The sequence below is a fragment of the Opisthocomus hoazin genome, chromosome 19 (genome assembly GCF_030867145.1).
Source record: "Opisthocomus hoazin isolate bOpiHoa1 chromosome 19, bOpiHoa1.hap1, whole genome shotgun sequence".
NCBI lineage: Eukaryota > Metazoa > Chordata > Aves > Opisthocomiformes > Opisthocomidae > Opisthocomus > Opisthocomus hoazin.
Genome location: NC_134432.1, coordinates 13,719,926 through 13,746,247, shown reverse-complemented (window position 1 = coordinate 13,746,247; position 26,322 = coordinate 13,719,926). Strand labels below are relative to the sequence as shown.

General features: G+C 46.9%; 2 protein-coding genes across 5 annotated transcripts; one reads left to right on the top strand and one right to left on the bottom strand.

Moving 5' to 3' along the window:
* Positions 1-351: 351 nt before the first annotated feature.
* Positions 352-21,227, bottom strand: ADAMTS13 (ADAM metallopeptidase with thrombospondin type 1 motif 13). Of its 4 annotated transcripts, none has more exons than XM_075439637.1 (29): positions 21,024-21,227; positions 20,603-20,669; positions 19,487-19,770; positions 19,151-19,292; positions 18,645-18,784; positions 17,772-17,855; positions 17,569-17,693; positions 16,645-16,791; positions 16,177-16,311; positions 15,469-15,619; positions 14,692-14,796; positions 14,063-14,214; positions 13,884-13,947; positions 13,213-13,339; positions 12,841-12,989; positions 11,354-11,474; positions 10,557-10,637; positions 10,125-10,306; positions 8,976-9,111; positions 7,066-7,195; positions 6,226-6,415; positions 5,404-5,518; positions 4,929-5,058; positions 3,327-3,531; positions 2,537-2,834; positions 2,013-2,159; positions 1,367-1,543; positions 847-1,031; positions 352-558 (listed from the first exon to the last, which is right to left on the bottom strand). In XM_075439637.1, exons 1-29 carry the CDS (start codon positions 21,096-21,098, stop codon positions 400-402), a joined length of 4,203 nt encoding a protein of 1,400 aa, XP_075295752.1. In that variant the 5' UTR covers positions 21,099-21,227; the 3' UTR covers positions 352-399. The 4 variants fall into 4 exon arrangements, with proteins under 4 accessions (XP_075295752.1, XP_075295751.1, XP_075295750.1 ...); XM_075439636.1 differs by having other exon boundaries at positions 5,404-5,521; positions 18,645-18,781; XM_075439635.1 differs by having other exon boundaries at positions 5,404-5,521; positions 21,024-21,226.
* A 229-nt stretch (positions 21,228-21,456) lies between these two features.
* On the top strand, positions 21,457-26,297 carry REXO4 (REX4 homolog, 3'-5' exonuclease). The gene is made up of 8 exons (XM_075439644.1): positions 21,457-21,711; positions 21,990-22,342; positions 22,634-22,789; positions 22,998-23,191; positions 23,621-23,709; positions 24,294-24,368; positions 25,099-25,173; positions 25,915-26,297. The coding sequence occupies exons 1-8, from the start codon at positions 21,505-21,507 to the stop codon at positions 26,014-26,016; spliced, it is 1,251 nt and encodes a 416-aa protein (XP_075295759.1). The 5' UTR covers positions 21,457-21,504; the 3' UTR covers positions 26,017-26,297.
* The last annotated feature ends 25 nt before the right edge of the window (positions 26,298-26,322 follow it).

Here is a 26,322-nt window from a genome sequence, read left to right as displayed (position 1 = left end):
CAGCTATACATGTACAGAGGTTTGTAATGGGACACCGAGCCACCGAGAAATTAAGTGATTATCCTAAAAATTCGCAGCATATTACAGAAGCAGGACCTTGAGACTTCAGCATCCAAGTCACTAACTGCAGACACGTAAACTGCACTAATATCAATCAACACAGACAGAAAATCCATAAGTGGACTATTTGCTAAATATTTGGTAGTTGCTTGTCTTTTGCACAACCTTTATAAATAGTAACTGAGATTCCAAAGGAATCAGTAGATATTATTCTCCTTACTCAATAGATGGGGACGCAGTTGCAAAAAGATGAAATGACTCATGTGACCTCGAGCAGTGAACAGGCAGCAGTGACTAACTGGACCACGGCCTTTCTCAGTGCAGTGGCCCTGGCTCTTTTTATTTGGGCTCAATAGCATGATATTCAGCCCAGAAACTGGTTTGGGGATCCTTAACATTTTCATGAAATTCAATTTCAGCTTGGCTTCCTGTTGATTGCCAGAAGAATTGTTGTTTCCCATGGAACACCATCGTCTTCATAGTGCTTACATCACGGACCTGCATAAAGAAAAAACGAACGATCATATCACAGCAGCCTACAAGTGAAGCACCCACAAAATGCTGGGGACTTGCCAATGGGCCACTCAGGGGAAAAGCTGCCCTATACAAATGTTAAAAGAAATATAGCAGACATCAGCAGTGCTCGTTCACACCCGCCTTTCCATAACAGAGATCAGAGTCTGACCCTCTCGGATTCGTGACTGAACTTCACAACTGGATGGAAATGTCTAATGAGGAGATGGGTCCGCACCCACCCAAACTACCCCCTTTAGGTGTCTGACTCACCAGGATGTAATTAAAATGTGTCTGGTTGCCCTCGCTGCCCAGGCCAATATATAGAGCGCGGATAGCTATGCGATGCCGAGGAGCCACATTGATGAAGGTCCGACACACTACTTCTGGCCTTTGATCAGGCAATCGCACAGGATTCACTATTTCACCTTGGGGACCAAAGAGCTGCTTGTCACAGTCTGAGAGGGGGAAAGGCAGCAGAAAAGAAAATGATTTAGACAAGTGTTCAGCCACCTCCAAGAAAGAAATCATTTAAATTAAACACAGGCAGAAAAGTTTCTCTAAGGATTTTCATCTGGGAACCTCCAAGCATTAGCGAACACCTGCCCAGGGCTTGCCTTTAAAACAGAGGGGTAGTGCACAAGTAATATTAATTCCAACACTCCTCAAGCAGGGGCTAAAAACTATGCAAGGTTTCCATAGATTTCCATAAGCAACCGTGACCTGTGGAACTCCTCAGGCCCTATCATGTGTGCCTTAATCTAAAGCAATCGCAAAGCTTTCAATAAGGTACCTTGGTAATATTTTTTAGTTGCAGTTCTGCTGTTGTACTGAAGAATGACCCCATTTCCTGGCAGCAAAACACGCTGTTTCACAATCAGTGTATTCGTTCTGGAATTTATCAGTGACAAAGGGAGCTTCCTGCAGCCTGTCCGCCACATCATTCGCCCAGAAAACAGCACTACCTCACCTGGAACGGATGAGCACAGGGACTAGAAACACTTGAAGTAAAAGGCTGCAACCTATCTTACATAGGTCTGGAATCAAGTAAATTCTGCATCTTGTCCCTATCTTATCAAAATCTGTCATGAGAACAGTTCAGTTAACTAATCTAACTGTACTGATTCCAGCAAGAGGGTACATTATGGAGAGAGTTTATAACAGGCCCAACCAAGCAGCTCCTTTAACCCCATAAACTCTTTTCATCTCATATCAGCAAACCAGGTAAGAAACCATTATGTAGAGGGAGGAAAGGCATCATCTTCATTTAGTCCCCTCTGGCAAACACTTGGCGGGACAGAAAAACTTGCAAAATGGTTTCAAAGATTACACAGGCTCCCAGGCAGCAAGAACGTTTCAGGGCACCAAAAGCACACGGGCAAAAGAGGTGCAGATCTCCCCAAGGGCCAGGCTTGACCCCAGCACGCCCCGGGCAGCACCTGCACTGCAGTTGAGGGAGCTCGCCAGGACGCTGACTGTTATCTCCTCCCTGAGAGGACGTCCGATGGCCACGGTGCAGTCACTGCTCTCTACACCTGTCATGTTGATGACCCCGGAGGCATTAAGAAAGAGCTTTCCACAGACACCTGTACAGGAGAGGCAGATGAGAAACACATCCAGAAGGAACTACAGCTGCTGAAGAACAGCCCCCATTCCCTTCACAGCACAATGAGCAGACGAGTGCACACCGTCTGGGTAAAGCACAGGAACAATTAGCTCCTGCCCCGAGGAGTCCCACGGGTCAGTAGAGCTTTGGAAGCCCAAGGAAGGGAGTCATTGTTCCTAGCTCAGACAACACGGACAGCTCATGCACACTGGAAGGAACACCATGTTGTCCCTGCTAACCAGCAGTAATCCCTCCCACGCTCCTGTCTCTGTGTGGCAGTGGGGTCACCACCACCCAGCCGCATGCAGTAAGCACCCAGCTCTACCTATCTCTACCTTTTGGCATTCTGCTCCTCACCTCCACTGGTCTCTGTCTGTTCCTGAGGCCCAGCAGATGGAGGAAGATCCAGGTTCTTGTATCTCGCCTCTTTGGTGGTTGCAGCTGTCGTCAGCGTGGCTGGTGTCACTGTCTGCAGCCCTGCTCCACGGGACCCAGTCCCCACTGCCTGCTCAGGACAGGGCCCTGCGGAGCAGCCACGAACCACGATGGCCTTGGGGAAGCGCCTGCAGAAGATGGGGTTCACGTGCTTACGGGTTAGCGGGTTGAGGCAGAAATCCTGCCGTGTCTGAATGCCATTCCCACATGAAGTTGAACACTGTAGAGGAAGAAACCCACAGGCGTTTATACACATGTTTCAGTTGGCATTTACAAATAAATACATTTATTGTCAGGGAGCTGATCTTTTTTCCCACTGATGCTGTTCTGTTACTTGGCCTTTCAGTGTTTGAGTTTCAGCAGCTATAAGATGGCTCACCTCCCAGGGGATCTCCCAAACTGTATCTCTGAATTGCAGAACGACTTCCCAAAAAATCCAAAAAGATCTGCACTCCAGAAGAAAGTACGCCAAGGACCATTTTTAAACGGCAGCCAAAACCTGAGCTGAGAAACGTGGGAAGCAAACCTATGGCTGCTAAACATAGGACAGTGGAAGGGACGGGAAAAGTCCCTAGAAACAGTTTAGCATTTCTGTGGGAAGTAAATATCCAAGGCAGAAGCGGTATTTCTCCACTGCATGCTTTAGGGAAGTGCATGGCTATCAAACCGCTGCACTAGGCACCAAGTGCTGCGTCTGAACAGGAGCAGATACCTCTGTCCACTCGCTGAAGCTCCATTCATACGAGCACATTCGGATGACACAAGGGACACTGGTAAGGGGCTTCTCTGCCACAGGACACAAATGCTCCTCCAGAAAAATCTCCTTGCCTCGGTGAATCTGCACACAGGCGACCAGCTGAACAGCTAAGCCGAGCCCACAGCTGGAGGAACAGGGGCCAGCTGGGGTTACCTTCCACCTGACAGAGGACATGGAGGAGAAAAATTGAAGTTAGTGATGAATCCTCAGCCTCTACTATCTCTCACTGTAGAAAATGCACTGCAACACCCTCATCCTTACCCCTTCTGTTTCTCAGCAGCTTTCTTCACCACTCTGCCTCACACACTTTGCTGCCTACAGCACTTAGCAGGCAGCTTTTGAAACAAGGCTGGGCAGTCTGGAGCAGGTTTGGAGTTGGACCCAAACAGAGGACATTCACATTTTGCAAGCAGCCCGCAGACCCAAAACATACACTGAGCCTTACTCTGCGTCCATCACAGTGTTGCCCAGGGTGACAAACGCAGGCTTAACTGCAAAAACAATCTTATCTCCCTCCGAAATGCACACGACTCTGAATAGTCAGATCAGAAATCAACCCAGGGTATTTCATCCAGGGAGCAGCATCCGGTAGCACGTAAAAAAAATTCAGACGCCAACAGCTTTCCAGTCCAACAGCAAATAGGGCAGGGCAAGCTCTGCCCCATTTACCAACCCGGAGCCATCTCCTAGATCACACCATACATCTTCACGGACAACCACTCTTCCCCAGCGCTGCTCTTGTGGCCCATGTGGCCGTTTTGACCTCAGAGGGCACAGCTCCAAGTTACACAGCTCCCGCTCCTCTGGGCGAGGCAAACCATCACACTGGGTGTCTGTCACAATCTCTGCTGCCTTCTCCCCAGTCTCCCTTGCACAGCAGAGGACCTTGTGCAACACACCTCCTCCACAGCTTAGCCTGCATGAGCCCATTTTGTAATGCCCCCAACACAGCCATCAGTGAGTACCTCCAGCTGCCACTCATCTTCACTGCGCTTTAAATCCAACCAGTCTACAGAAGTACAGCTGGAATTCTGCTACTGCGCACATACACACTGGCTCATGTTCGAGAGATCAGCAGTCACCCCACTGAGTGCAACACCATAAATCCTGGCGGAAGTGCAATCAACTTCCTTCAGTTCTCAGAGCAGCTATTCTGGATTCTTAGAGCATTTAATTCTAGCCCTTTTCCTTGACACTACGTGGAAACTACAGCTGGCAAACGTGTCACCACCTTTTGCAGTTATGGATTTGTTCCTACTTCCCCAAGGTAATAAGGGATCAAGCAATTTTCTCGTTTTCCCTGGACTCAAACTCCAAAAACTTCACCTAGTTCTGCTTGAGACTATATCAGCCCAGGAAAAACTCTGTTAGTTTGCTCAGGATGGATCAGTGCTACTGTTTTCACAGCTGGCTGTGTTTTCAAACCAGGGGAGAGGAAGATAACATCTGCAGAGCAGCCTGACCCTTACTAAGGGTAAGAGAAGGAAGAAGAGAGGAAGGGACAGAGAGGAAGGAAAGACCTCTCACTGGCTCGCTGTCTCCTGGTAACTGCTTTACCTTGGTGGGCAGGGACTGAGATCACAGACTTCCATCCTGCTCTCTGGCTTTGGCACGGGATGACAGTTTTCTTCTTGGGTTTCTTCTTTGGTGTCATAAGCTACACATACATACTGTAGCTGAGTCTTACCTAGAAAGGGAAGCGATCTTACTGCAGGGCATGCAGGCAAGGGCTGAAAATCTGCCAAGCAGTGGCAGTCGCATCTGTGTGTACAAAACAAGCAAACTCTGCCCAAGCCTCAGGCACACTTACTGCACTCAACCCCCCACCTCTGAAGCACAGCAGCAGCCAGCCCTAAACTATTCCCTGTCTGAGCCAGGTCCCGCTGCCTCTTCCAGACTCAAAAAAGTTGTGACCACAGCTACGCATGCACTAGAGCTGTGGAGGGGCAAAGACCAGGTCCCTGAGGTTCCTAGGCAATGAGCTCACACCTGCAGCCAAGTAACATTTCCCTGCGGCACTGAAAGATCTCACCTCTACCACAGGAGACGGAACACTCTCCAGCTAGAGGACTCCAGACATACACCGTCCGATTTTCCAGCTGGATATGCCCAAGTGACTCCGAAGTCTGAAGTAAGTGCGCATCTTCCTCCTCAGAACACAGTAAAAAGACCCAGACTGACATTGGCACCTGCTTTCCACACCAGTCCCAATCTAATGAAGCCCGGGGATATCTCCACATCAAGCCTACAATATAGTTGCTGTCACTGAAGAAAGAGGCACATTTAAGCACTTTCTCCATTTTTGCAGAACATAGAAATACCAGGAATAGCTAAGGACATCCAAGAGCCAAAACCTCTCCTAATTCACACTAGCCGAAGAGGTACCTGAGACTGTGGATGCCTAAAGCAGTATCTTCCCCATCTGTAAATGTAAACCTGGCAGTAGCTCCCCAGTACAGATTTGGACCAGTGATCCTGCGCTGAGAAGCCCTCTTCCCTACTAGTAACCCTCTCTACCATGTCAGAACCTCTCTGTTTGCCAGTGAGGTATTTCTGAGTGGACCAGGGGTTATTTCTGTTTCTCATTTTGTTGGACTCTGCAAGGAGAAATGAAGAAGGACCATAGTCAACAGCTGCCCTTAACAAACCACCACTATGAATTCATTAATCCAGCAGCATAAATTAAGAGGGACAGAGCTGTCTAAAGTGACAGGATGAACCTTTAACTGGGCAGACATCCTTGGTGTAAACCACCCTCCCAGAGTCCAGTAGTAAAGTGATTGTTCTTAACTGGTAGACCCAAGTGCAAAGCTCCCAGTGAGGCTCCTGAGACAAGCCCAGCCAGTAAACTCACTTTGTCCCAGCCTAAAGGGCAGACATTAACCACACACGGCACAACGGAGGGGGGTTTTTCTTCCGCTGGGCACAAGCTGTCGTCCACAACAGTCTCCAATCCATCACGAAACTGAACACAGGTCAGATTCTGCTGGGCAACTCCAGTTCCACAGGCAGCAGAGCATTCATCTATCTGAGACATCTTCCACCTAAATGGGAAGTAGTCGTATCACCCTATTGCTCATCTGGATCACAGAGGTTTATTACTCACACCAGTGATTACAGAAATGGGTCATACAGAGCATTCAGCTTCTCTGTTTCAAGAGCCTTGTCTGGATGTGATTGAGAGGACAACTGCTGGAAATTTAAGTCCTTGCACCAACAGCTCTCTAGGACTAAAAGCGTGTAAGCTAAAGAGCTATAGTTCACAGTGTAACCACTTTTTATTAAACACTAAAATATCTACAAGAACAACGTCTGGGCAGGTTTGGCCCTTGGTCCTCTTTCCAGTCTAATTAACACAAGGGTCTCCTCCAGAGTAAGATCAAATCTTTGTTGGCACAATCTTGGAAAGGATGTGAACAGACACCTCCTTCTGGCCATGCCCTCAAAGTATTTTCATTTAGCAGACTACTGTAAAATACTGGAAGGACTATCTCCCATTCATTCAGCTGACATCTCAACTACCTCATGGGACCTGGAAAGACAGAACATGGTTTGGGATCCACTACACCATTATAATTAGGAAGAAACTACTTTTTTACCTTGCACAATACAAATGAGACTGCAGAGAGTGGGTTAGCTGGCAGAGAAAGGACAAGCAAAGCAAGAATTCAGCTGAGCTTCCAGGAACACCAACCTGTACAGGCATGGCTCCCTGGCACAGGGCTTGTGCTCTGAAAGGGGCTGTGGGAGCTCCAGACACCACTGATCTTCTGTTATTTCATTCTTTGTCTGGTCAAAGCACACATGATCCACTGGTTGCGTCCCTTGGATATAAAAGGAAATTGAAAGGAACGTGTAAACAAAGTGGACAGCTCACCTCTATTGTGCTAGGAAGATGCAGTAATTTCACTTTACTGAAATCATCTGTGTGGGAAAACGGCATATTTGGGAATACAGACTTTCTACAAACACACCAACCCCTTCTTTCTGATATAACTTTTCCTCAAGAGCTTTAAAGTGACTTTCCAAGATGAACACCCCAGAAGATGAGAAGATTGATGGATAATCCACTGCCAAAATGGAAAGACTGCTGTAAACTGGCTGTTTGCAAGAACAAGAATATCAATCACAATTTGGTCAAAATTACTTCTAATGATCTTGATGCCTAAGTGATGAAGGACAGGTTGCTGAAAATAAGCTCTAGCAGTCAGACATTTTTAAATGACGCTCTGTAGAACGAATCACGTAATATCATCACGCAGCCTTTGTACCCAGACAGTACCACGCCAATGGCCTCAAAGTGATCATCAATATCCAAAACTAGACTAGGGGTACTGGGAGAGAAACTGCAGACCTGCAGTGCCTGTCGCATACAAGAAATAAAATATTCAGAAAGCACAGCTATAAACAAGATTTTTAACAATACTGAACCTAACAAGTACAGTGGGTGAAAATCCAAACTTAAAAAAGCTACAAGCAAAGCTGTAAAGAGTCTCCTTTGCAGCGAATAAGCTACCCACAGAGAGACAGGCATTCCTGAATCTCAGAGACTGTGACCCTGAGAAGCAAATGTCAAGAATCAATCAGCAATGTTATCTTTTCATTACCCTCCTTGTTTTCAAATAATGTCTACGGGTAAGGAGGGCCTGACCATCACTTTCAGCTCTCAAGATGCAATTTCAGCTCGGATTCTCAACTTTCTGCTATTTCAACTTTCAGCTTTCTCACTTTTTCATTTGTGACTGAATTAGCTGCGAGGCCCTAGAGCATTTTGAGTTCTTTACTTCAGGGTTTCAGCAATCAGTTCACCTGAGGAATCTGCTGGAGAAAAGCTTTCTGGGCATAACTAGTCCTATAGATTGACTTCCATAAGTATTCATTAATGTATTTTCTAAATCCTTGCCACAAAAGTCATGAGAGACTTGCCAGTGTCATCTCTATTATCCGGTAAACAAGATGTCAGACTGTCTACCAGAGTGATCTGTTGCAATCTGCATTATGATTTCGTCAGGGAGACAGAAAGGATTAGCCACGGCACAGGAATAGAATTCTAAGCAGGAAGTTTCATAATTAGCTCTGAGGCTTTAGTTAGACACTAGACACCACTTTGGTCTCAGACTTTTGATGTTTAGCCAACTTCAAATTACTGTCTTCAATAACTTTGAAAAATCTGAGAAAATGATTTAGTCTTCAAATCAAAAGTTCAGTTAGAACCTATTTAAAAATCCCCCTCACGATCAAACATTTTCCCTATCATCTTGATGATTCAGCGCATTTACTGATTGGCTAAATTAATTCAAAAGCTGTACCACTCTTTTCTTTGGTTCAGTTTAACACTAGCAACTGCAGCTCACTTTCAGCAATTTGCTTTCAAATTCTGTTCAGTTGTTTAATAAGCTCTATCCAAGTATCTATCACTGATGTCACACTTCTTTCAGTCAGCCCAGGAGAGCCCACAGAGTGAAGATCTGGGTGACTTCTTAAGCTGGGTAGCTTATTCACTGCAAAGGAGACTTTACAGCTTTTTTTTTTTTTGCCAGCCAGGCAAAGTAAAAGTCTGCCCAGATCTCCATAAGAGGTAAAGACTGAGTACTGCTGCCTCACCTTCCCCACAGGTCACTGAACAGGGACCCCGCTGAGGAATCCACACATGTGTCAGATTCTTTCTGGGGACAAAGTAGCTGAAGGTGATGTCTGGGTTGGTGGCATCGCCATATTCTCTTGCATACCTTCGATAGACCTGATGAAGGAACAAGTTGTGGTCAATGCACAAATCAACTCAGACTCATTTCTGAGGACAAAGATAAGTGCAGCGAGTTCCCCTTTTTTCCATCCAATCCTCAGCCTCAATGCTACAATTCTCAATTCTTGCTAGATCACAGAATCACAGAATGGTTGGGGTTGGAAGGGACCTCTGTGGATCATCCAGTCCAACCCCTTGCTGAAGCAGGGTCACCCAGAGTAGGCTGCACAGGACCTCGTCCAAGCGGGTTTTGAATATCTCCAGAGAAGGAGACTCCACAACCTCCCTGGGCAGCCTGTTCCAGTGCTCCGTCACCCTCAGAGTGAAGAAGTTCTTCCTCATGTTCAGCTGGAAATTCCTGTGCTTCATAGAATGGTTTGGGTTGGAAGAGACCTTAAAGATCATCTGGTTCCAACCCCCCTGCCATGAGCAGGGACAGCTTCCACCAAACCAGGTTGCTCAGAGCTCCATCAAATCTGGCCTTGAGCACTGCCAGGGAGGGGGCAGCCACAGCTTCTCTGGGCAACCTGTTCCAGTGTTTCATCACCCTCATGGTGAAGAATTTCTTGCTAATATCTAATCTAAATCTGCCCTCTGATTCAGTTTGTGCCCATTTCCCCTTGTCCTGTCGCTGGGCACCACTGAAAAGAGTCTGGCCCCATCCTCTTGACACCGACCCTTAAGATTTTTGTAGGCATTTATAAGGTCCAGTCTGAGTACTCACCCTGTGAATTCTGTGCACAGGGCACTGAAAAAAGACTAAGCCAAGCAAAAGGTTTAGCTCAGTATGCTTTTCCCCACACAACCACTCCCCACTCTGCAGAAAGCCTTAGGCAGCCAACCCTCAACCTTTCCCAAGAAGGGCAACACCATCGCTGTTAGTGAACACCATCTCCACCAGCCTTGGACATGAAGCCTGCTACCCCTGATTCTGCACTGCAGCAGAGCTACACAAATTCAGCCTGGCCAGTTCTGACTGGCTTCTTTCCAATTCTGCTATTTTAATTCACCTGTATTTCAATTTCTTCTTGTGTTGGCCCATCCACATGGACTTCCTCCAGACTTGGCAGGTTGTCTTTGGTGAGAAACACTTTGTATTTGATCTGGCTGTCCTCCAGAACCGACGGATAGGTGACATTCAGTGAGATTTTTCCTTTTCCAGCAACCACATACTCCCCTTTAACCTTCACAGCTAGAGAAGCAAAAGTAGCAGTGAGGTTGAGAGATACGATGTGATCCTCTGGTGCTGGCAGCTACAGACTGAACCAGTTTGATCTAGGTTGGGCATCCCAAAGAGCATGGCTTCTACCACTTCCCACCGGAGAGCACTCCACAAACAAACTGCATCATCAAGAACTTTCCTCCCAGATTCCACGTTCTCGTTTCTACAAGCTCATTTTAGCTCTGCCTGTAGTCCCTCCTCTCCTTGTCATTTAACTCACCCAAATGTGTGAAGAGTGGTCTCCGATTGGTAACATGGACCACGGTGGTGTTATAAGGCAGGGAAAGAAATGTAACGTACTCTGGAAGGATGGAAAGAAAGAAAATATGGTCACGTTCCATTACCATACCTCTGTTAAAAAGGCTGGGGATTACAGGTCAACCCTTCGTCACCTTACGAGCACGCTGTCCATTGGAGGACAAGCCTTACAGGCAGCAACAAAGCTTATTTGCAGACCGGGACTGTATAGCTAACAAAAAAATATGGATACAACAGTGATGGCCAGCAGACTAAATTCACACTGACCTTAGCTCTATCAGCTTCGCTTGAATATAGTGATAGTGAATACAGTAAACAAAACTAAACTGAATTCTGTGTCCTGTTCTCATCTTTCTTTTGTTCTTTTAATGTTCTCTGCTAATATCTATATGTGATACTGCAAGAGCCAGATCAGTTCCCAAATGGATGTTCAACATCTCAGGAAGCACCTGACATGGCCCCCATCTCCCAGTAATTTACTGGACTTCCCAAACTGCTGCATTTCTGGTCCATGCCCAGCGAACAACTATGACCAAAAAAGTCACTCTGTCTAGACAACAGCTACCTCCCTGCTACAGATCTTGGCTGCCTTCTCTGTTGACTACCCAGACGCCATCACCATATCCGCCGTAAAATAAAATCAAGCAGAAGCCGAAGCAAGAAGTCACATACAGAAGATTATGTGCACTGAATATGCATACAAATATGCAGCACACAAACACTACCATCATGTTGAGCCTGAGGGTGAGGACTACACACCGTTAGCTTTTCCTTCTGTGTAAGATCCATTCACTCCGGTGCAAGTGGCATTATCACCCCCACAGACCTTGCAAGAGTCCATTACCTTCTTGGAGTCCATCTGGCCATCACACCCAAACGCCTGAGCAAAGGGGAGAATCTGTCAAAACTTGCCTATTCCGAGATGAAAACAAGCAAAAGAAAGCAATGTTGCCTGAATTCCTGAAACTGCCTTTTCCATTTGTAATTTGAATTCAAGAAGACAACATATACAAAGCTGCATTTGTACCTAGATCTACCACCGTACAGCAGTATGCAAAGCCAGGGACTGGAAAGTCTTAGCTGAGAGCACAACAAGTTTCATTCATTGTGTGACATTTTCTTTCCCATAAGAAGCAGCCCAGAAAGATTTCTCCTGTGACCTAAAACAAAGGCTCTGCACTCCTCCTCTTCTACAGGCTCTTTTTGGAGGTGGGTAGGGGGGGAAGCCCAGGAGGACAGTAACCATGAATGGCAGGTTCTAAAGGAATCTTTAGCTCCCCAAACTCCAAACCCAAACCTAGCTTACATCCTTCAGCCCCGCCTTCAATCCCATGGAGCTCAGAGAAGAGATTCTATCGTCATTCCCACGAACAAGACTAATTTACACAAAGCTACAGGAGGATCTCAGCAGGCTTAGCAGTAAAACACGCGCAACCGCTGAATTTATGCTAAAGGCACTGATCCCAGGCTTTGCATGCTGCCATAACATACATATTTATCACTGTCACCAACGGAACAGCAGAAATCAGATTAGATCCTGCCTACACCCTCTGCTGTTCATTAGGTGGAAACGCATTACAAAACATCGAGAACATGAGGATAATGACAAAAACATAAAATGTTAAAAGTGTATTCTGGGAATGTAAAGAAACAACAGAAAACATACAACTGGGTCAGCACCGAGCAGTTACCAAAATGCAGACAGCGTGGGGGAGTTATATTCAAGTTCATCATGAAAGAATGCCTTCCTCACATCCAGCCCAGGGAAAAAAAAAGTTATACTTCAGTGTTGATTAGTGATACTGCAACAATCAATTTGTTGAGTTACGATTCCCAGGTTTTACTCCTTATTTTGCCACTGACCTGGTATGTTCAAGTCATGTAACTTTTCTCCAACAGAGTCAGCATTTTCTAGGGCTATTTATACCACACAAACTGAACAGCTAATGATGTCTCCTCAATCAACTCATAAACCAATTGCATCTTGGATTAGGGATGAAGAGCCTTACGTACTTACCATATAATTAGCAGAATGTCTTATCTAGAGGGCATTGGCATTGGATGCATAGACAGAACTGTAGATTTGTTGGACTGCATCCAATAAGCTAAGAATAAATCTCTTCTCTTTTGAAAATAGCTGTCTCTGTTGCTTGGGACACTGTAGTTTTGATCCCTGCTTCTAGTAAACTGACTCCTCTGATGCAGATTACATGTCAGAGGTTCACCTGGATTCCACAGTTACTTACTCTGCAGCTTCCCATTACACACAGATGGAAAGCCCCGTGGTGCTCAGAGTTATCCTGCTCGCACCTGGTTCCATCTATGAAGCTGTCTCCACGGCTTACCATGAATTCGCCTTCCACAGCCCTGCACATGTGCTTGCATAGCATGTCCCCTGGAGGAGGCAGACAGGCGGAGAAAGGAGTTACTCTTTCAGAAAGGCATGCGGCCCACCACCAAGCAAAGGGAAGAAGTGAAAAGGATCTGACAGAAAGAGCATCCGGGTTTCACCTGAAAACTAAAACAATCAGTGAAACAGCACTTTGACTTCAAAGTACAGACAGGTCCACAAGATCTCCCCTTCATAAAGAAACCACAGTTTCTCAGTTTTTCCTTACCTTTGGCAAAGTCAGCAGCAGAAGTCCAGGTATAAAAGGATGGTGCTTCTACAGTGAGATACAGTGGCTTTAAATTTGTTGCTGCACATTGTTCAGCCATAAAGTCCTGCTGGGTCATCGAACAGGCCTACATCCCGGAGAGAATTGTATGGGTAATGAAAGGAAGTTGCTGCGCACAGAATCCCAAGTGGCATTTTACCCACTAGCTCAAGGCAGAAAACAGTGGCTGGTAAGTGAAATACCAAAACAACTGCAAATAAAGAAAACCACTTCAAAGGGAGGCTGCGGGATACGCAGAGAATTGTGTTTGGAAGTTGATATCTTTGCTATTTATACAAATTAAATGGATGAGGAAAATAGGAACAATATAAGAATGTCCCTTTGAAGAAAACTTTCATTATATGAGTCACTATTTTCTCAACATCTGTCCTGCTACGAAGGCATAAAGAAAAGGCTTCATTACACGTGAACAATGCCATTAAATAATACTGCTGTCTTCAAAGAGTGGAACAAATACCTCTCCTGTTGTCAGACAGATGGAGGCTGTACACCAGATCTTTCGTCTTCCTTCCCAGAGCAGTCAGCTGCGAGTACAGTCCCAAACCATACAGCTCTCACAGGGTTAAACAGCATTAAGAAAAAAGCTCAGAAGATGCGATCAGCTCCATTACCTGAGTATTGCACATCTCCACTTGGATGCCCGCACCACGGCATTCCTGCCCCCCAAAAGCAGGCCTGCAAATGACAGGAGAAGAACTCAGCAGAGGTGGGCTTGTCCCAAGCAAAGAGCAAGACTCGGCCCCGCTGCCCTGAATCAGCCAAGAGGCACTGCAAACTCCCCACCTCCTACCTGGGGTTGTTACAGAACCGCTGCCTTATCACAACTCCACCTCCACAGCTGCGGGAGCAGGAGGAGAAGGGGCTCCAGCTGGACCACTGCCCATGGACTACAGTCGTGGGGTTCAGTTCTTCCAGAGAGCTGCACTGTCCCTTGGAGCACCACTAAGACCAAGAATACACAAAACTGGCAGCTGCACCTCAGCGAACCCAGCAGGGCTTGCATCTACAAGGGTGGCACAAGTCCCCATCTTTTTGCAGGCCAGACTGTAGCAGAGAATCCCAAGATGAATGAGGCACCTTCTCACAAGAGGCTAGAAGAGTCTCATTCCTCACTACAGTCTAACATGAAGTTGGGTTAAAACAAAGAGCTGACAGGTCATTTCAAGTAGAAAGCAAAGCCTTGGAGGAGAGCTCAGGTATCGGGCTATGGACCTGCAAAGCACCTCCAGAGATACAGACAAGGTGAAAATACCAAGATCAGCTGGTACCAGTTTGTGACTGGAGTGTCTGGCCTTAGCTCCCTGGCTGCGGGGCAGAGTGCCATGTACATACCTTTAAGCCACCAACAATGTCTTCCTGTCTAATGAGCTCCACAGCACACACACCCACTTCTGATCATCAGATCAGCAGCCTCTTTACCTTATTGATTCCACACTCGGTACCATCCAAGAGGGGAACAAGCAGCCGAGTGCAACTGGATTTGTCTCCTGGTTGTACATGGCATGAGAGAACTTGGCATATGTCCTGGTGTAACAAGAAAATCAGGGATGTCAGGGAGTCACTTCGGCTCATCCACAGGCAGTCCCAAAAGCTGCTCTGTTTAAATGGCGCATTAAATGGTCCCAGTTGTTTGGTTTCCCCACAGCTACCCAACAATGCAAGCAAGTCCCTTCGTTTCTCCCACTACTGGGCAAAAGTTGTGGGCATGCCAAAAGACCAGCACTGCCAGATGCAATGCTAGAAGATGATCAACTGAAGCAATGAAGTTTCACCCACCTTAGTGCTTCCTCATTAGCAAACCATGTCCAGATGGCAATTATTAGCCATGCTGCATTTCTCAGGCATGGGGACTTGTGCAAAGGTGGGGAAGCTGAAGGGAACAAGAGCTCCCCAAGACAGGACCCCAGACTCGCCCGAGGAGTTGCACCCAGCACTAGCACAGCCAGGCCCCTGGTTGGACAGAAGGCTCTGGGTCCTGTGCAAACTTTAAAGGAGATTTATGTTGACAAAGGAGGTGACAGAGAGAAGTGAATTATTTTTAAAGCCTTTGAAGGTTTGTTCTTTGCCAAGAAATCTGTGGCGGGAAAGCACCTTTCATCCCTTTATAATAAAAATGTCCCCAGTTCCCTTTTCCTGAATCTTGGCTCCAGAACATTTCCTGCTGCCCCTAGCAAGACAGACAAACTTTCTACCTACAGCATTGCTGTCGGCGAAGGTGCATGCTGTGGCAACACTCCCAAAGGCTATTTTACACTGCTCATCTGCTCCATAGTACAAGCCAGGCTTCCATCCAGGGATGCTGCCGTCCATGTCCGGCAGGTCATTCAAGCAGTTTGCTTGGCCTGTGCTGATAGAGACATAAGAAATATCACTTTCCCAGCTGTGGGCAGTAAGGACAACGACATGTTTGCAAACTTCTGCTGAGTTTCATTCTGGGAGTTGGCTGTTGCTTTCCCAGACAACACATGCTTACTGTGGGCTGTGATGGATTTAGCTGCAGCAGCTGCCTGGAGATGCTCAGAGTTCCCTGCTGCTGAAGTTATAACAGAAACTCATGCCTGTTCCTCCTCAGTCAGTTCACAGCCCACAACACTTGTTTACACCTAGACGCTCTGACATTTTAAATAAAATTTCCAGGCTGAGCTAGCATCTGAGGAGTCCAACACAGCCGAGGCATGTTAGTCACTAACCAAAGTAATTTCCAGATACTTGAAGCAAAGACTGGGTTTAACCTCAGCAACAGACGCAAGTGCTAAGAGATAAACAAACTCCAAGCTTTTCACTGTTCCTCATTTTCCAAGAATTTCACTTTATTTTATTCCTTGTCTTTCCCTGCTCTCTCCTAAGCTCCCAGCACAGGGAACCGCTCCCACACGAGGACGCAGAACTCCACCATTCCCTTACCTGACAAAGGCCAGGAACTCTTCTCGACTGCACTGCGACCAGGCGAGGTCAATGCTGTTGTGGTTTCCTGCTGAACCCATGATGTAACCGCTGCTGCTGCACCGATTTCCCTCACCATCATGGGGGATTCCAAGACTGTAACAGAAGCAGCACAGTGCCCTGAGGAGAAGAAACCCAGAGGCTGGGTTCCCTTACAGCCTCTCTTCTCTAAGCAAGGACTGAGCTCCCTCTGCAGCCTTTCCTTCTACGGTTGTCACAAAAGTCTTCTCTTCTCTTTACAGCTTTTAACTGTCCTAGAGCAAGCAGGAATGCAAGAAATGCAAGGAACCCTCTTAAAAATTTTTAATAATCTATAGGAAACCCCCTGTTATGCCAAGAGAACCTTTTCCTTCTTCAGAATCCATTAAACTGGGGAATGTTTTTACCTGATTAACATATACTGGGCTGCTCTGGGGCTTTCCTACTGACCTGTGCCCAATCTCATGGGCTATGGTGACTCCCAGGTCAAAGCCAGTGTCCTGGGTAATAACACAGCTCCAGAAGGAGGAGCAGACTCCCCCTAACTGAGTCACGCCACGTAGCTCCTTGTTCCCATCAGGTAACTCCAGGTCAAACCTAAAGCCAGGGAGACAGATACAGAGGCAAAAGCAAGGAACCATTGAAGCTAATAAAGTCAGGCCTAGACATCCAACTCAATCTATCTGTACTTTCCTGATTTAACTTTGCCAGCTACCTAACATTTCTTTTGACACATGGAGCTCCCTGGGGCAAGATGGTAGCAGCAAGATCCCATGAATGCGCAGTGTTCAAAATTTGTAGTGATTTTACACTTAAAAAATCCCGATGTCCCCATACAAGCAGAACGGAATAAAATTACCTAATCCTATTTACAAAGACAGAGCAGTATCATCACCTCTTTGAAGAAAGAGCACCAAAACAAAGCCATTACACTCAAGAAAAGCTTGCCTTCAACACATTTAGCTAAGGCATTTTAGAGCAAGGAGCCTGAAAGTGAGACAAAAATGTCTTTGTCAGAGTTGCACTAGAAATCTTCCGTAGAAAACACCAGTGGGTTTTCATTTCCAATTAGTGTTTGACCTTTCTGCCCCCAAAAGGCTGCAGGGGGTTTGGCTGTGCTGCTCAAGTCTGGCTGGTCAGTGCTTGGGGAATATTCCAGTTCCTTCAGAAACTGAAGAACCAGCACCTCTGACTAACTGCATTACACTAAGGGCTGGAGAATCAATCCCAAACAGGAGAATCAACCTATTTCCAAAGACCCTTGTGATGCCAAACTGCTAACAGACCCAGTGCAAATCCCTGTCACCGTGCTGACAGCTGGACACCCAGTGGCCGCATTTCCAGTGCCCTCCCAGGGCAGGGGAGCTTCAATACCTGGTGACGTAGAGGACAACGTCAGCATGCTGGGCATCGGAGTCATTCTGGGGGTTGACTTTCTTGCTCCACTCACAAACGCTGATCAGCGAAGAGGTGATATTTGTCGTGATGTTCACCTCTGCCTAGAGAGAAGGCACATGTTTGCACACTGCTTTTAGCAACCCCTTGGACAACACTTGAACATAGTCCTCCCCGCTTACCTCTGGTTCTCTCAAAACCAGCATTTGCATAAGATGAACCCTGAAATGAGCACCCAGTGAGGCATCTCTCAGCAGCTCTGCCCCCTGTTAAGAGACAGAAAGGATTCAATAAAGAAAACACGTTGGTGACTCTCACTACCTGTTCCAAATAACAGGGCTGCATTCACTGCAAAGGTAACACACCTGGTAACCATCAGGGCCAACGACAAAATCATCAGGAAGTACAACATTGAAGTATGCACTACAAATGTAAATAAATCTGTCAACAGATGAGAACTGTTTTAGACTTGTCAGATACTGTGAAGGAGAAAGAAAAATCTGTGCGGAAAACAATTTCATAGGGTAGGAGAGTGAATGCTGAAGACTTTTTTGCAATATACACACACAGGAATTGCATAAACAAATTCTTAATAATAACAAATGGAGACATTTAGAGAAAATCTGTAACAGAAATAAAATCTTGAAATGTACAATGTAAGATTAATTCAGTGGATCTTGTTCAATCTCACTGAAAGCAGCAGGGACTGGATGAAGGCTCTGGTGGTAAGAGTCTTGCTATTGTATCTGACATACAGCAACATTAGTAATGAAATGAAGAGCTACATTTTCCACACAGGCTTTAAGGCTACGACCCCAGAGCTTCTAACATCCGCGTTTCCTTGTGCAGCTCCTTGTACAAGGGAAAGCTTGCCACACAGTGCCAAGAGAAGCTGAGAGGAACACCCTGCGCGTAAGCAGTGCTCTGCACCAGGAGCGGGTAACCACAAACACCTCTGGAAGTGCACTCTCACAGAGGTCCATCTGCCTGGGACACAGCCTGGGACACTGTGAGCTCTTGCACTGGGACCGCGATCCAAACAGAAAGCTACTCACAATGTTCAGGTTGGCGAGAATATATCTCTCCGTGTCCTCTCTGTGGTACAAGTAAACATCTGGACCGGCTACGACCATCAGCTCCAGATGTTTGACAGCTCCCTCAGCCCTCTTTTGCAGGCGAGAAGAAAACCGCCCTGCTGAACAGCACAAAGGGATACAGGGAGTTTAAAATGCAAGACAACATAAAAAGTACTACAGATCCACTGCCTTTTCCTGAAAGCCTAGAATAATCCAGCTGGAAGACCACTTCTCCAGTTGCTTGCTCAGGTTTCTATTGATTTCTTTCACCTGTCAGCATCCTTAATAACACACCTATCCTATCAAAATAAAAAATATTTAAAGGAAAACACACTAGTTACACCTCAGTGAGGTGAGAAACATATTCAAGTACACTCACACATTTGTAGATTCAAATTTTTGCCCTGAGCTCATGCAAGCAACACCAATGCCAGATGACAGCTTTTCCAAGCAGAACAAGCTGGCTTCCTCTCTATGCACGTTACCTCTTGCTGCATTTGCCTCTCCTGCAGCACTTCTGAAGAGAATGTGGGGTCTGGAGAAGCCGAGGTCTTTCAGCAGGGCCACATCTTTGCTTCTGACAGGCCTGATATGAATCTTTTCCTTGTCTGCAATGACGACTCCTTGCTAAAGGAGATGAAATTCCATCGCTGAGTTATTCCAAAGACATTTGCCATCAGTGGAACACTGTGTGCCATGCCCTTCCTGTTTCTCCTTTGTAATGCTCAGGTTTATTAAATGGGTGATTCACACGTTCGGTGCATCAAGCTGCAAACCTACAAAGGCTGTAAGCGCTTGTAAGAAGTCCAGTGCATACTCACCAGCTGCTCTTCACAGTAAGTGACTCTACACTGAGCCCCAGGAGGTTGCAGTGGATTTCCACCCGCAAAGCAGTTGCCTGAGAATCGCTTCAGTAAGCTAAAGGAAGAGTTCACCACTTGATGGCTCACAAAGGAGGAAGAAAGGAGGGCATGGTCCTCTAGAAATTCAAAGGCATAGAGTTCTCCCCAGGCCTCAATGGAGCAATGCTGAATCCGACAGGACGTCAGCCCAATCTGTTCTTCTTTACAAGGGCAAGTTGGCTCAGCAACAACAAACTCAGGTACTGAAAGAAACGAAACAAGACCAGAACAAAAGGAACAGTTATGAGAAACGCTGATACACAGAAAACAAATGTAATGATCTATCCCCCTAGGAAAACATACTCTCCAAATGACAACTGTGGCCTTTTGGGGCCATAACGTCAACAGTCAAAGAACGTCTTTGCTTTCATACATTCCAAAGTGAGAATAATCTGATCGGGAACAGACAGCACCTCTGAAACTGGATCCTGATTTATCAGCGCTTTTGCTCTCCCGCTAAGGAGAACAGTTCATTTAACAAAGGCTGAGATAGTTTTACTTTCTCAGATGTTGAGTATTACTGAGCCAGCATTATCATCATCCTGACAGAGATGCTGAGATGAGCCCTAGGTGAACTCACAAGCAGGCAACATCCTAGTTTTAAAGATTTGAGAATTTAAAACATCTCTTTATTCTGAACTACCACCAATCCAGATGCAGAACACCAGTCTCTCCATGTGTTTATTTTAAAAAAAAAATAAGTGCATTTAAAGCTATTCTCAGTCTAAAGCTTCCCACTCGGAAGACCTGAATCTGTTAATCTCATAGAAAAGTACCAACCCAGGAATGAGGATCCCAGGAGAAATGTGCAAGAAGATTCACCGTATCTCCTTCAGCAGATTTTAAACACTGACCCAGTTCTTCAAGCGCTTTCACACTGAAACATGGGCTGCCTCAGCAAGTAATGTGACTCAGAAATGCTAAACGCTTGTCGGCTCAGGGTTCACTAACAAGTGTTCTTAGCGTTATCAAACGTACAGGATTAGAAATAAACTGACAGATGTGTTCTGTAATGAAGGAAGGAGCCCTGCATACCATCGGACACCGAGCTGGTTCCAAAATAAGAGAAAACATCTTCCGCATCCAAAGCGCCGAGAAACTTCTGCGAGGAGAAGAACAGCATTAGGGGTGGGTTTTTTTAAGAACAACAAATGGATGCAAGACGATCGCTTAGCCAGACCATGGAGCCAAGACTACCGCTTCACCGGACCTCACCCGGCAGCAACGCCGGCGACGTCTCAGCGGCGCTGAGCCAAGCCCAGCGCCGCGTTCCCACGGCGTTACTCTGCGCTGAGCGCAGCAGCCGCCCAGAGGAAACAGCTTGATCTCCTCGCCCAGCGAGGTTTGATGGATTCTGGCTCCCAACACGTCGCGTTGTCTCTTTGGGGTTTGTTTTTTTCCTAGAAATTAAAAAGAAGGCTTCCTGGAAACGCCGTTTCCTGGAGGCCGCACTCACCTCCCGGAGGGCCGGCGGCCAGCAGAGCCCCAAGGGGAGCACCAGGAGGGCCCGGAGCGCCCAGCTGACCGCCATGCCGCAGCGGCCCGCGGGGGACCGAGCCGGCGCCTGGCCCCCGGCCTGACGTGGAGCGGGCGGGACGGGCGCGGGGTCTGCGCGAACGGGGGAGCGGGCCCGCGGCGGCGGGACAGCTGCGGGGGGGGGGGAGGTTTGCGCAATGTTTGCAGGTTCACCGCAGCCAAAGAGCGCGGCAGTAACGAGCTCGGAGCCAGAGCGAGCGGCCGGACGAGCGGGGCGGGTCGCGGGGGGAAGGGGGGGCCGACGGGACCAACCCACCCGGCTGCCGGCCCGCACCCGCAGCCCGGAACCCAAGCGCGGGTCGGCGTTCCCCGCCGGGGCGGTGCGGCGCTGCGCGGCCCCGGCGTGGCGCGATAGCCCCGGCCCGGCTGGGACTTGCTTTCCCCCGCCCCGGCGGCCCCGCATGGCGAAGCGGAGCCCTGCGGAGGCCGAGGCGGCGGGGCCGAGCGGCGCGGCCCGCGGGAAGGGCAGCAGGAGGAGGAGGAGGAGGAGGAAGGTCCGGCGCGGCCCCGGGGAAGCGGCGGCGGGGGAAGGCCCCGGCATGGCGGCGGCGGCCGCTCCCCCCCGCGGCCCCGGGGAGTTCTCCCGCAACTGGAAGGCGCTGCAGGAGGTGAGGGGAACCGGGGGGGGTTCGCCCGGGCCAGCCCCCGCGGCGGGCCGGGGCTCCGCTGCCAGGGAACGCAGTGCCACCTTGTACGTAGTAATTAAAATAAAAATAATAATCATCTTCGTGTCAGTCGGTGAGTGCTGCCGGCAGGGATCTGGGCGCCCCGCTGCATTGGTGGGACGCAGGGCCGCTTGGCACCGAGGACACCAGGAGCCCTCCGGAACGATGGCGGGGTCCAAAACGGAGAGAGATAATCCTTTTGTCCTTCTTTGTCGTTTTAGGTACTGAAACAAAAGGCAAATCGGTCCCACGAGCCCCTCCCGGCGTGTCAAACGCACCCCAGAAAGCAGCACCCACCCAAAGCAGGAAACAGCCACGAAGTCCCAGCTGTCAATGGGAACGTGGGAAAGGCCAAGCCCAGAAATGAAAGGGACGGTGGTTCTGCTAAAGACAGCCCTGCTTTGGCTAAGCCAACACCCACGAGGGTTGCAACAGAGAAGAATGTAAACGGCACCAAAAGCGGTGGAAAAGGCAGCAAAGAAAAAAAGAAAAGCGGCAATATTTTACAGGAGAAAGGTGATGTAAAACATAAGAGGAGGAAAGATGAAGAACCTGCGGAGCAGCAACCCAAAGAGTGAGTACTGCAGGCGTCGTACATGTGTGTGAATATTTATTGTGGGAGGTGTACGTAAGGAGCACAGAGCAGCGGATTCAGAACAGCTTGCACTCTTCCAGACTAAATTTTGGGAGAAATAAGACACATGCTGCCCCTGCTTCCCAGATACAGCAACGAACTTGCGTAGGTGACAGCACTAGAGTAATTTTCACGGGGCTAATTTCTTGATTTTAAAAAATGAATACGTTTTTTCTACACTATAAAGATGCAAGACTGATTGTTAACTGTAATTAAATCTGTGCTTATCAGGCCTGAGATCTGGTTTGATGACGTCGATCCAAAAGATATTGAAGCTGCAATAGGACCTGAAGCAGCAAAAATTGCTAGAAAAAATCTGGGACTTGAACCAGACCGACACAAAAAGTCTGTGGAGCAGGCGCTGGTTAAAGAAAAGGCTTCGGAAGGGTGAGTGGCGTTCCAGCAGGAAGGATGGCATCGAGATTATCTTCTAACAACTGTGGTTTGCAGGTGCACAGTGTAAGGTGACGTCTCCCTGAGTCTGCAGACAGACAAACTGCCGAGTTTTCCCCGTTCGTATCAACGCGTGAACCTTGGAAACTCCACTATGCGTCCCTGTGATGGAGGGGTCACCAGGCTGTCCTTTCTCTTTCAGGCTGACACGAGCTGTAGCCATGGACTGCGAGATGGTGGGAGTGGGACCCAAGGGTGAAGACAGCATTGTGGCTCGCGTGTCCATCGTGAACCAGTTTGGAAAGTGCGTTTATGACAAGTACGTCAAGCCTACGGAAGAGGTGACCAATTACAGAACAGCTGTTAGTGGCATACGCCCTGAGAATATAAATACAGGTAGGAGGTTTTTTTCCCCAGAAATGTTCTTTAAGGAGGGAGAATTTAACAGGCTATCACAGAAGCCTCACTGGCTGAGCTTGGAGAAGTTTTAGACCTGTTTTGGGAAGCGGAAAATAAAATGTAGTCTGAATGCTAAGAAAAGTGGTGGGAAGGCAGCCTTTTTACAGCGTGGTCACTAATGCCCTAGAAGAAATTAACTCGTGGATTATGGTTTCTAGGAAGTTTATTTCCTTTCAGTGCAGTGCTCTTCAGGGAATTCTCTAGGCTCATGTAACAAGTAGAGGACTTGGTGAACTGTACAAATTTGTAGAACTACAGTCCCAAGGACACAGTTGCCTTCACAAAAAAGATGCAGGGTTTTAACTGTAGTTTGCTTAGTTGTCTTACGCATCTAATGGAAAGCGTTCCGTTGTGTGTTGTTTTCAGGTGAAGATTTTAAAACAGTTCAGAAGGAGGTCGCTGACATCTTGAAGGGAAGGATTTTAGTTGGACATGCTTTACGCAATGATCTAAAGGTAGGTGGCTGCGAATTTGTTATTTTGAAGACAGGTCTTCCTAAATTTAAAACTGATTAAATTCTGGTACATCTTCCTGCATCAGATGAAAACATCTGAACTCCTAGAAGCTACAGCTTTATCACCGTTACCTCAGTTTCTTGTTATTTCATGCTGCCTCAAGCATAGCCCTAGTCACGTGCCCACTAAAGTTCTTCCAGTTGTAAACTCTGTTGCCAGTAGCACAGATCTGCCTACTAAAGAGCCAGGAAGGAAACAGAATGATGAAAAAGCCTTTTGCATGCTTTGCTTAGCCCGCAGAGCTCAGCAGTCTGGTCAGCGTTACCGAGACAGGCATCTTACGCTGTACCAGCACTGCAGGTAGTCTCCACAAGTAGTGCCTCCAGATTCAGTTCTGTTTCTCATGCTGAGTGGAACTGTGGGTCTTGAATCCAGCCAGTGTCTGGATGATCTTGGTCTTGCCCATTCATCGCTTTGAACTATGGCTTACAACAGATGGAAGGAAGGAGCAGGAAGCTGCACATTCAGCTGTAGAGATTTCCATGCAACAGCACGCTTTGGACTGGAAATGTAATTTCTTCTAGGTCCTATTTCTTGATCATCCTCAGAAGAAAATCCGTGACACGCAAAGATACAAGCCTTTCAGACAGAGAGTCAAGGTAAGAAGCTGACAGGAAGGTGCATCTCAATTAACGGACTCATGAGCTGCTGACTCCCGGCTGCAAGCTCCCTCCTGCACCTGCCTCTGCCTGAGCCTGTTCCTCCTCTCCTGCCCGAGAGGGATGCCTGCTTTTTGTCATTGGAAAATACTAGTCTTGCTGAATGTTTCCTTAGTGTTTGAAATGTATCAATAAGTTACTTAGTTCAATACAAACATTACCAGTAATAACTGTGCACAAAATTCAGTGGCTCTCCCATTCTTTAGCACTTGCATCGTCGTTATAATGCTTTTCTGGAAACAAATAAGATGGTAGAGTTCTACTCACAGTAAGGCTTACGCGATCATCTTAATGGTATCCTTTCCATAGGGATATAAAAAAAAACAGATGGGTTCAAGTTTCTGCTTAGACTGCAGGAGTAAAGGTTCACATTATAGGGAGATATTTTAAGTTTTGTAACTGTATACTCAGGTTTTCTTTTTCACAACAAAGCACCTCAAACATAAATCTTAGGGTTATGGTAAATAAACATAAAATCCTCTCAGCAGCACACACATAAATCTCATAATTCATGAATTATTCTTGAAAGTTCACCAGTAGAAGTGGAGATGTGCTATACTTTGAGGAATACACTTAAACTAGTATTTTCATATATATACACACACATCTGTGTGTGTATATATATTTCAAGTAGTGCAAGGCAGCTTGATTCTGTCTTTTCTGTTTCTAGACCGGACGGCCATCATTGAAACTGCTCTGTGAGAGACTGCTAGATGTTCAGGTGCAGACATCAGAGCACTGCTCGGTATGTATCTCATCAGAACACACATTTTTGGGTGGGTGAACAACGTACTACACATTAGCTCTAGGATCTGGGTTCAGTTCCAAATGCTGTGGCTTCATTCCAGCCTCTCACTGAAAGCTAGCAAGCTCTGCTTGGACACCAGCATGCAGCAGGGTTGTCATGGACACTTGCTTACCGTTATGTGTCTCATACCACTTGGATTATTTCCTTATTTTCATAAACTTCTTTTGCACAAGTCAACTGTATTTTGTTTAAATAATAATTCTTGTTAAGATCCCTAGGGAAAAAAGTGATTCTCAGGTATTGACTGCTTACCTTAAAAGCAGCATTCTGCACTGCTGTACTACGGCGGGTTGGATAAAATCGTGTGAGAGCCTATTACTGCATCTCAGCAGTTAGTTCCTTTCTTTCAGTGGACAGGAGGGTATCATAGAGGAATGAACTGAAGCAGCAGGACAGATGGTGAGGGTATCTCCAAGATACCGTATCGAGCGTTTTTTCATTATTGCTTTCCAAGTCAGGATGAGAAAGAAGTGCATAGCCCTGTGGTGGGCCATGCATTCTGAACACATACTCATCCCCTTCCACTAGTCACAGAACCTAAAGCCGAAGAGATTATGAAATGTTAACTGAAAGTATGTATTAAAATGACAGAAAATTTAGCTGCTTATTACCAATAATGTTCTTAAGCCATGTCAGCTATGTTTCATTAAGCCTTCTGTTTGTTCTGGTCTCTTTTAGATTCAGGATGCACAAGCAGCTATGAGACTGTACACCCTGGAGAAAAAGAAGTGGGAAGCCGCTGTTAAGAACAAATCTAATGACAAAAATAGTAAAACTTGAATGATTCCACCCTGTTTTATCTGCAGCATTTGCTGGTTTCATGTCACATTCCAGGGCAAATTTAGCAATAACTCAGAACTGACAGCAGCTACTTCGTAAAATGAGTGAAAAGACAATGCTTCCTAACCTGGTGCGTGAATGCTGCCATACGGGAATACTGCTAGCAGCCCCTTCTGGATGGTACCTATGCCTACTCCTGTGTTTAAACAATACTTTTAACAAATGCCTGCATCAGTTATATTTCTGCAAAGGAAATACACGCTGAATAAGTTAAAAAAAAAAAGTTGTTAAATTATGATAGATGAA

Coding starts and splice junctions, on each gene's coding strand:
- ADAMTS13 (XM_075439635.1), bottom strand. CDS start 21,098: ATGGCGGTCAGCTGGGCGCTCCGGGCCCTCCTGGTGCTCCCCTTGGGG. Junction 13,948..14,062: donor CGGTTCTGTAACAACCCCAG/GTAGGAGGTGGG, acceptor TGTCATTTGCAG/GCCTGCTTTTGGGGGGCAGG. Junction 559..846: donor CACATTTTAATTACATCCTG/GTGAGTCAGACA, acceptor TTCTTTATGCAG/GTCCGTGATGTAAGCACTAT.
- REXO4 (XM_075439644.1), top strand. CDS start 21,505: ATGGCGAAGCGGAGCCCTGCGGAGGCCGAGGCGGCGGGGCCGAGCGGC. Junction 22,790..22,997: donor AAAGAAAAGGCTTCGGAAGG/GTGAGTGGCGTT, acceptor TTTCTCTTTCAG/GCTGACACGAGCTGTAGCCA. Junction 25,174..25,914: donor AGACATCAGAGCACTGCTCG/GTATGTATCTCA, acceptor GGTCTCTTTTAG/ATTCAGGATGCACAAGCAGC.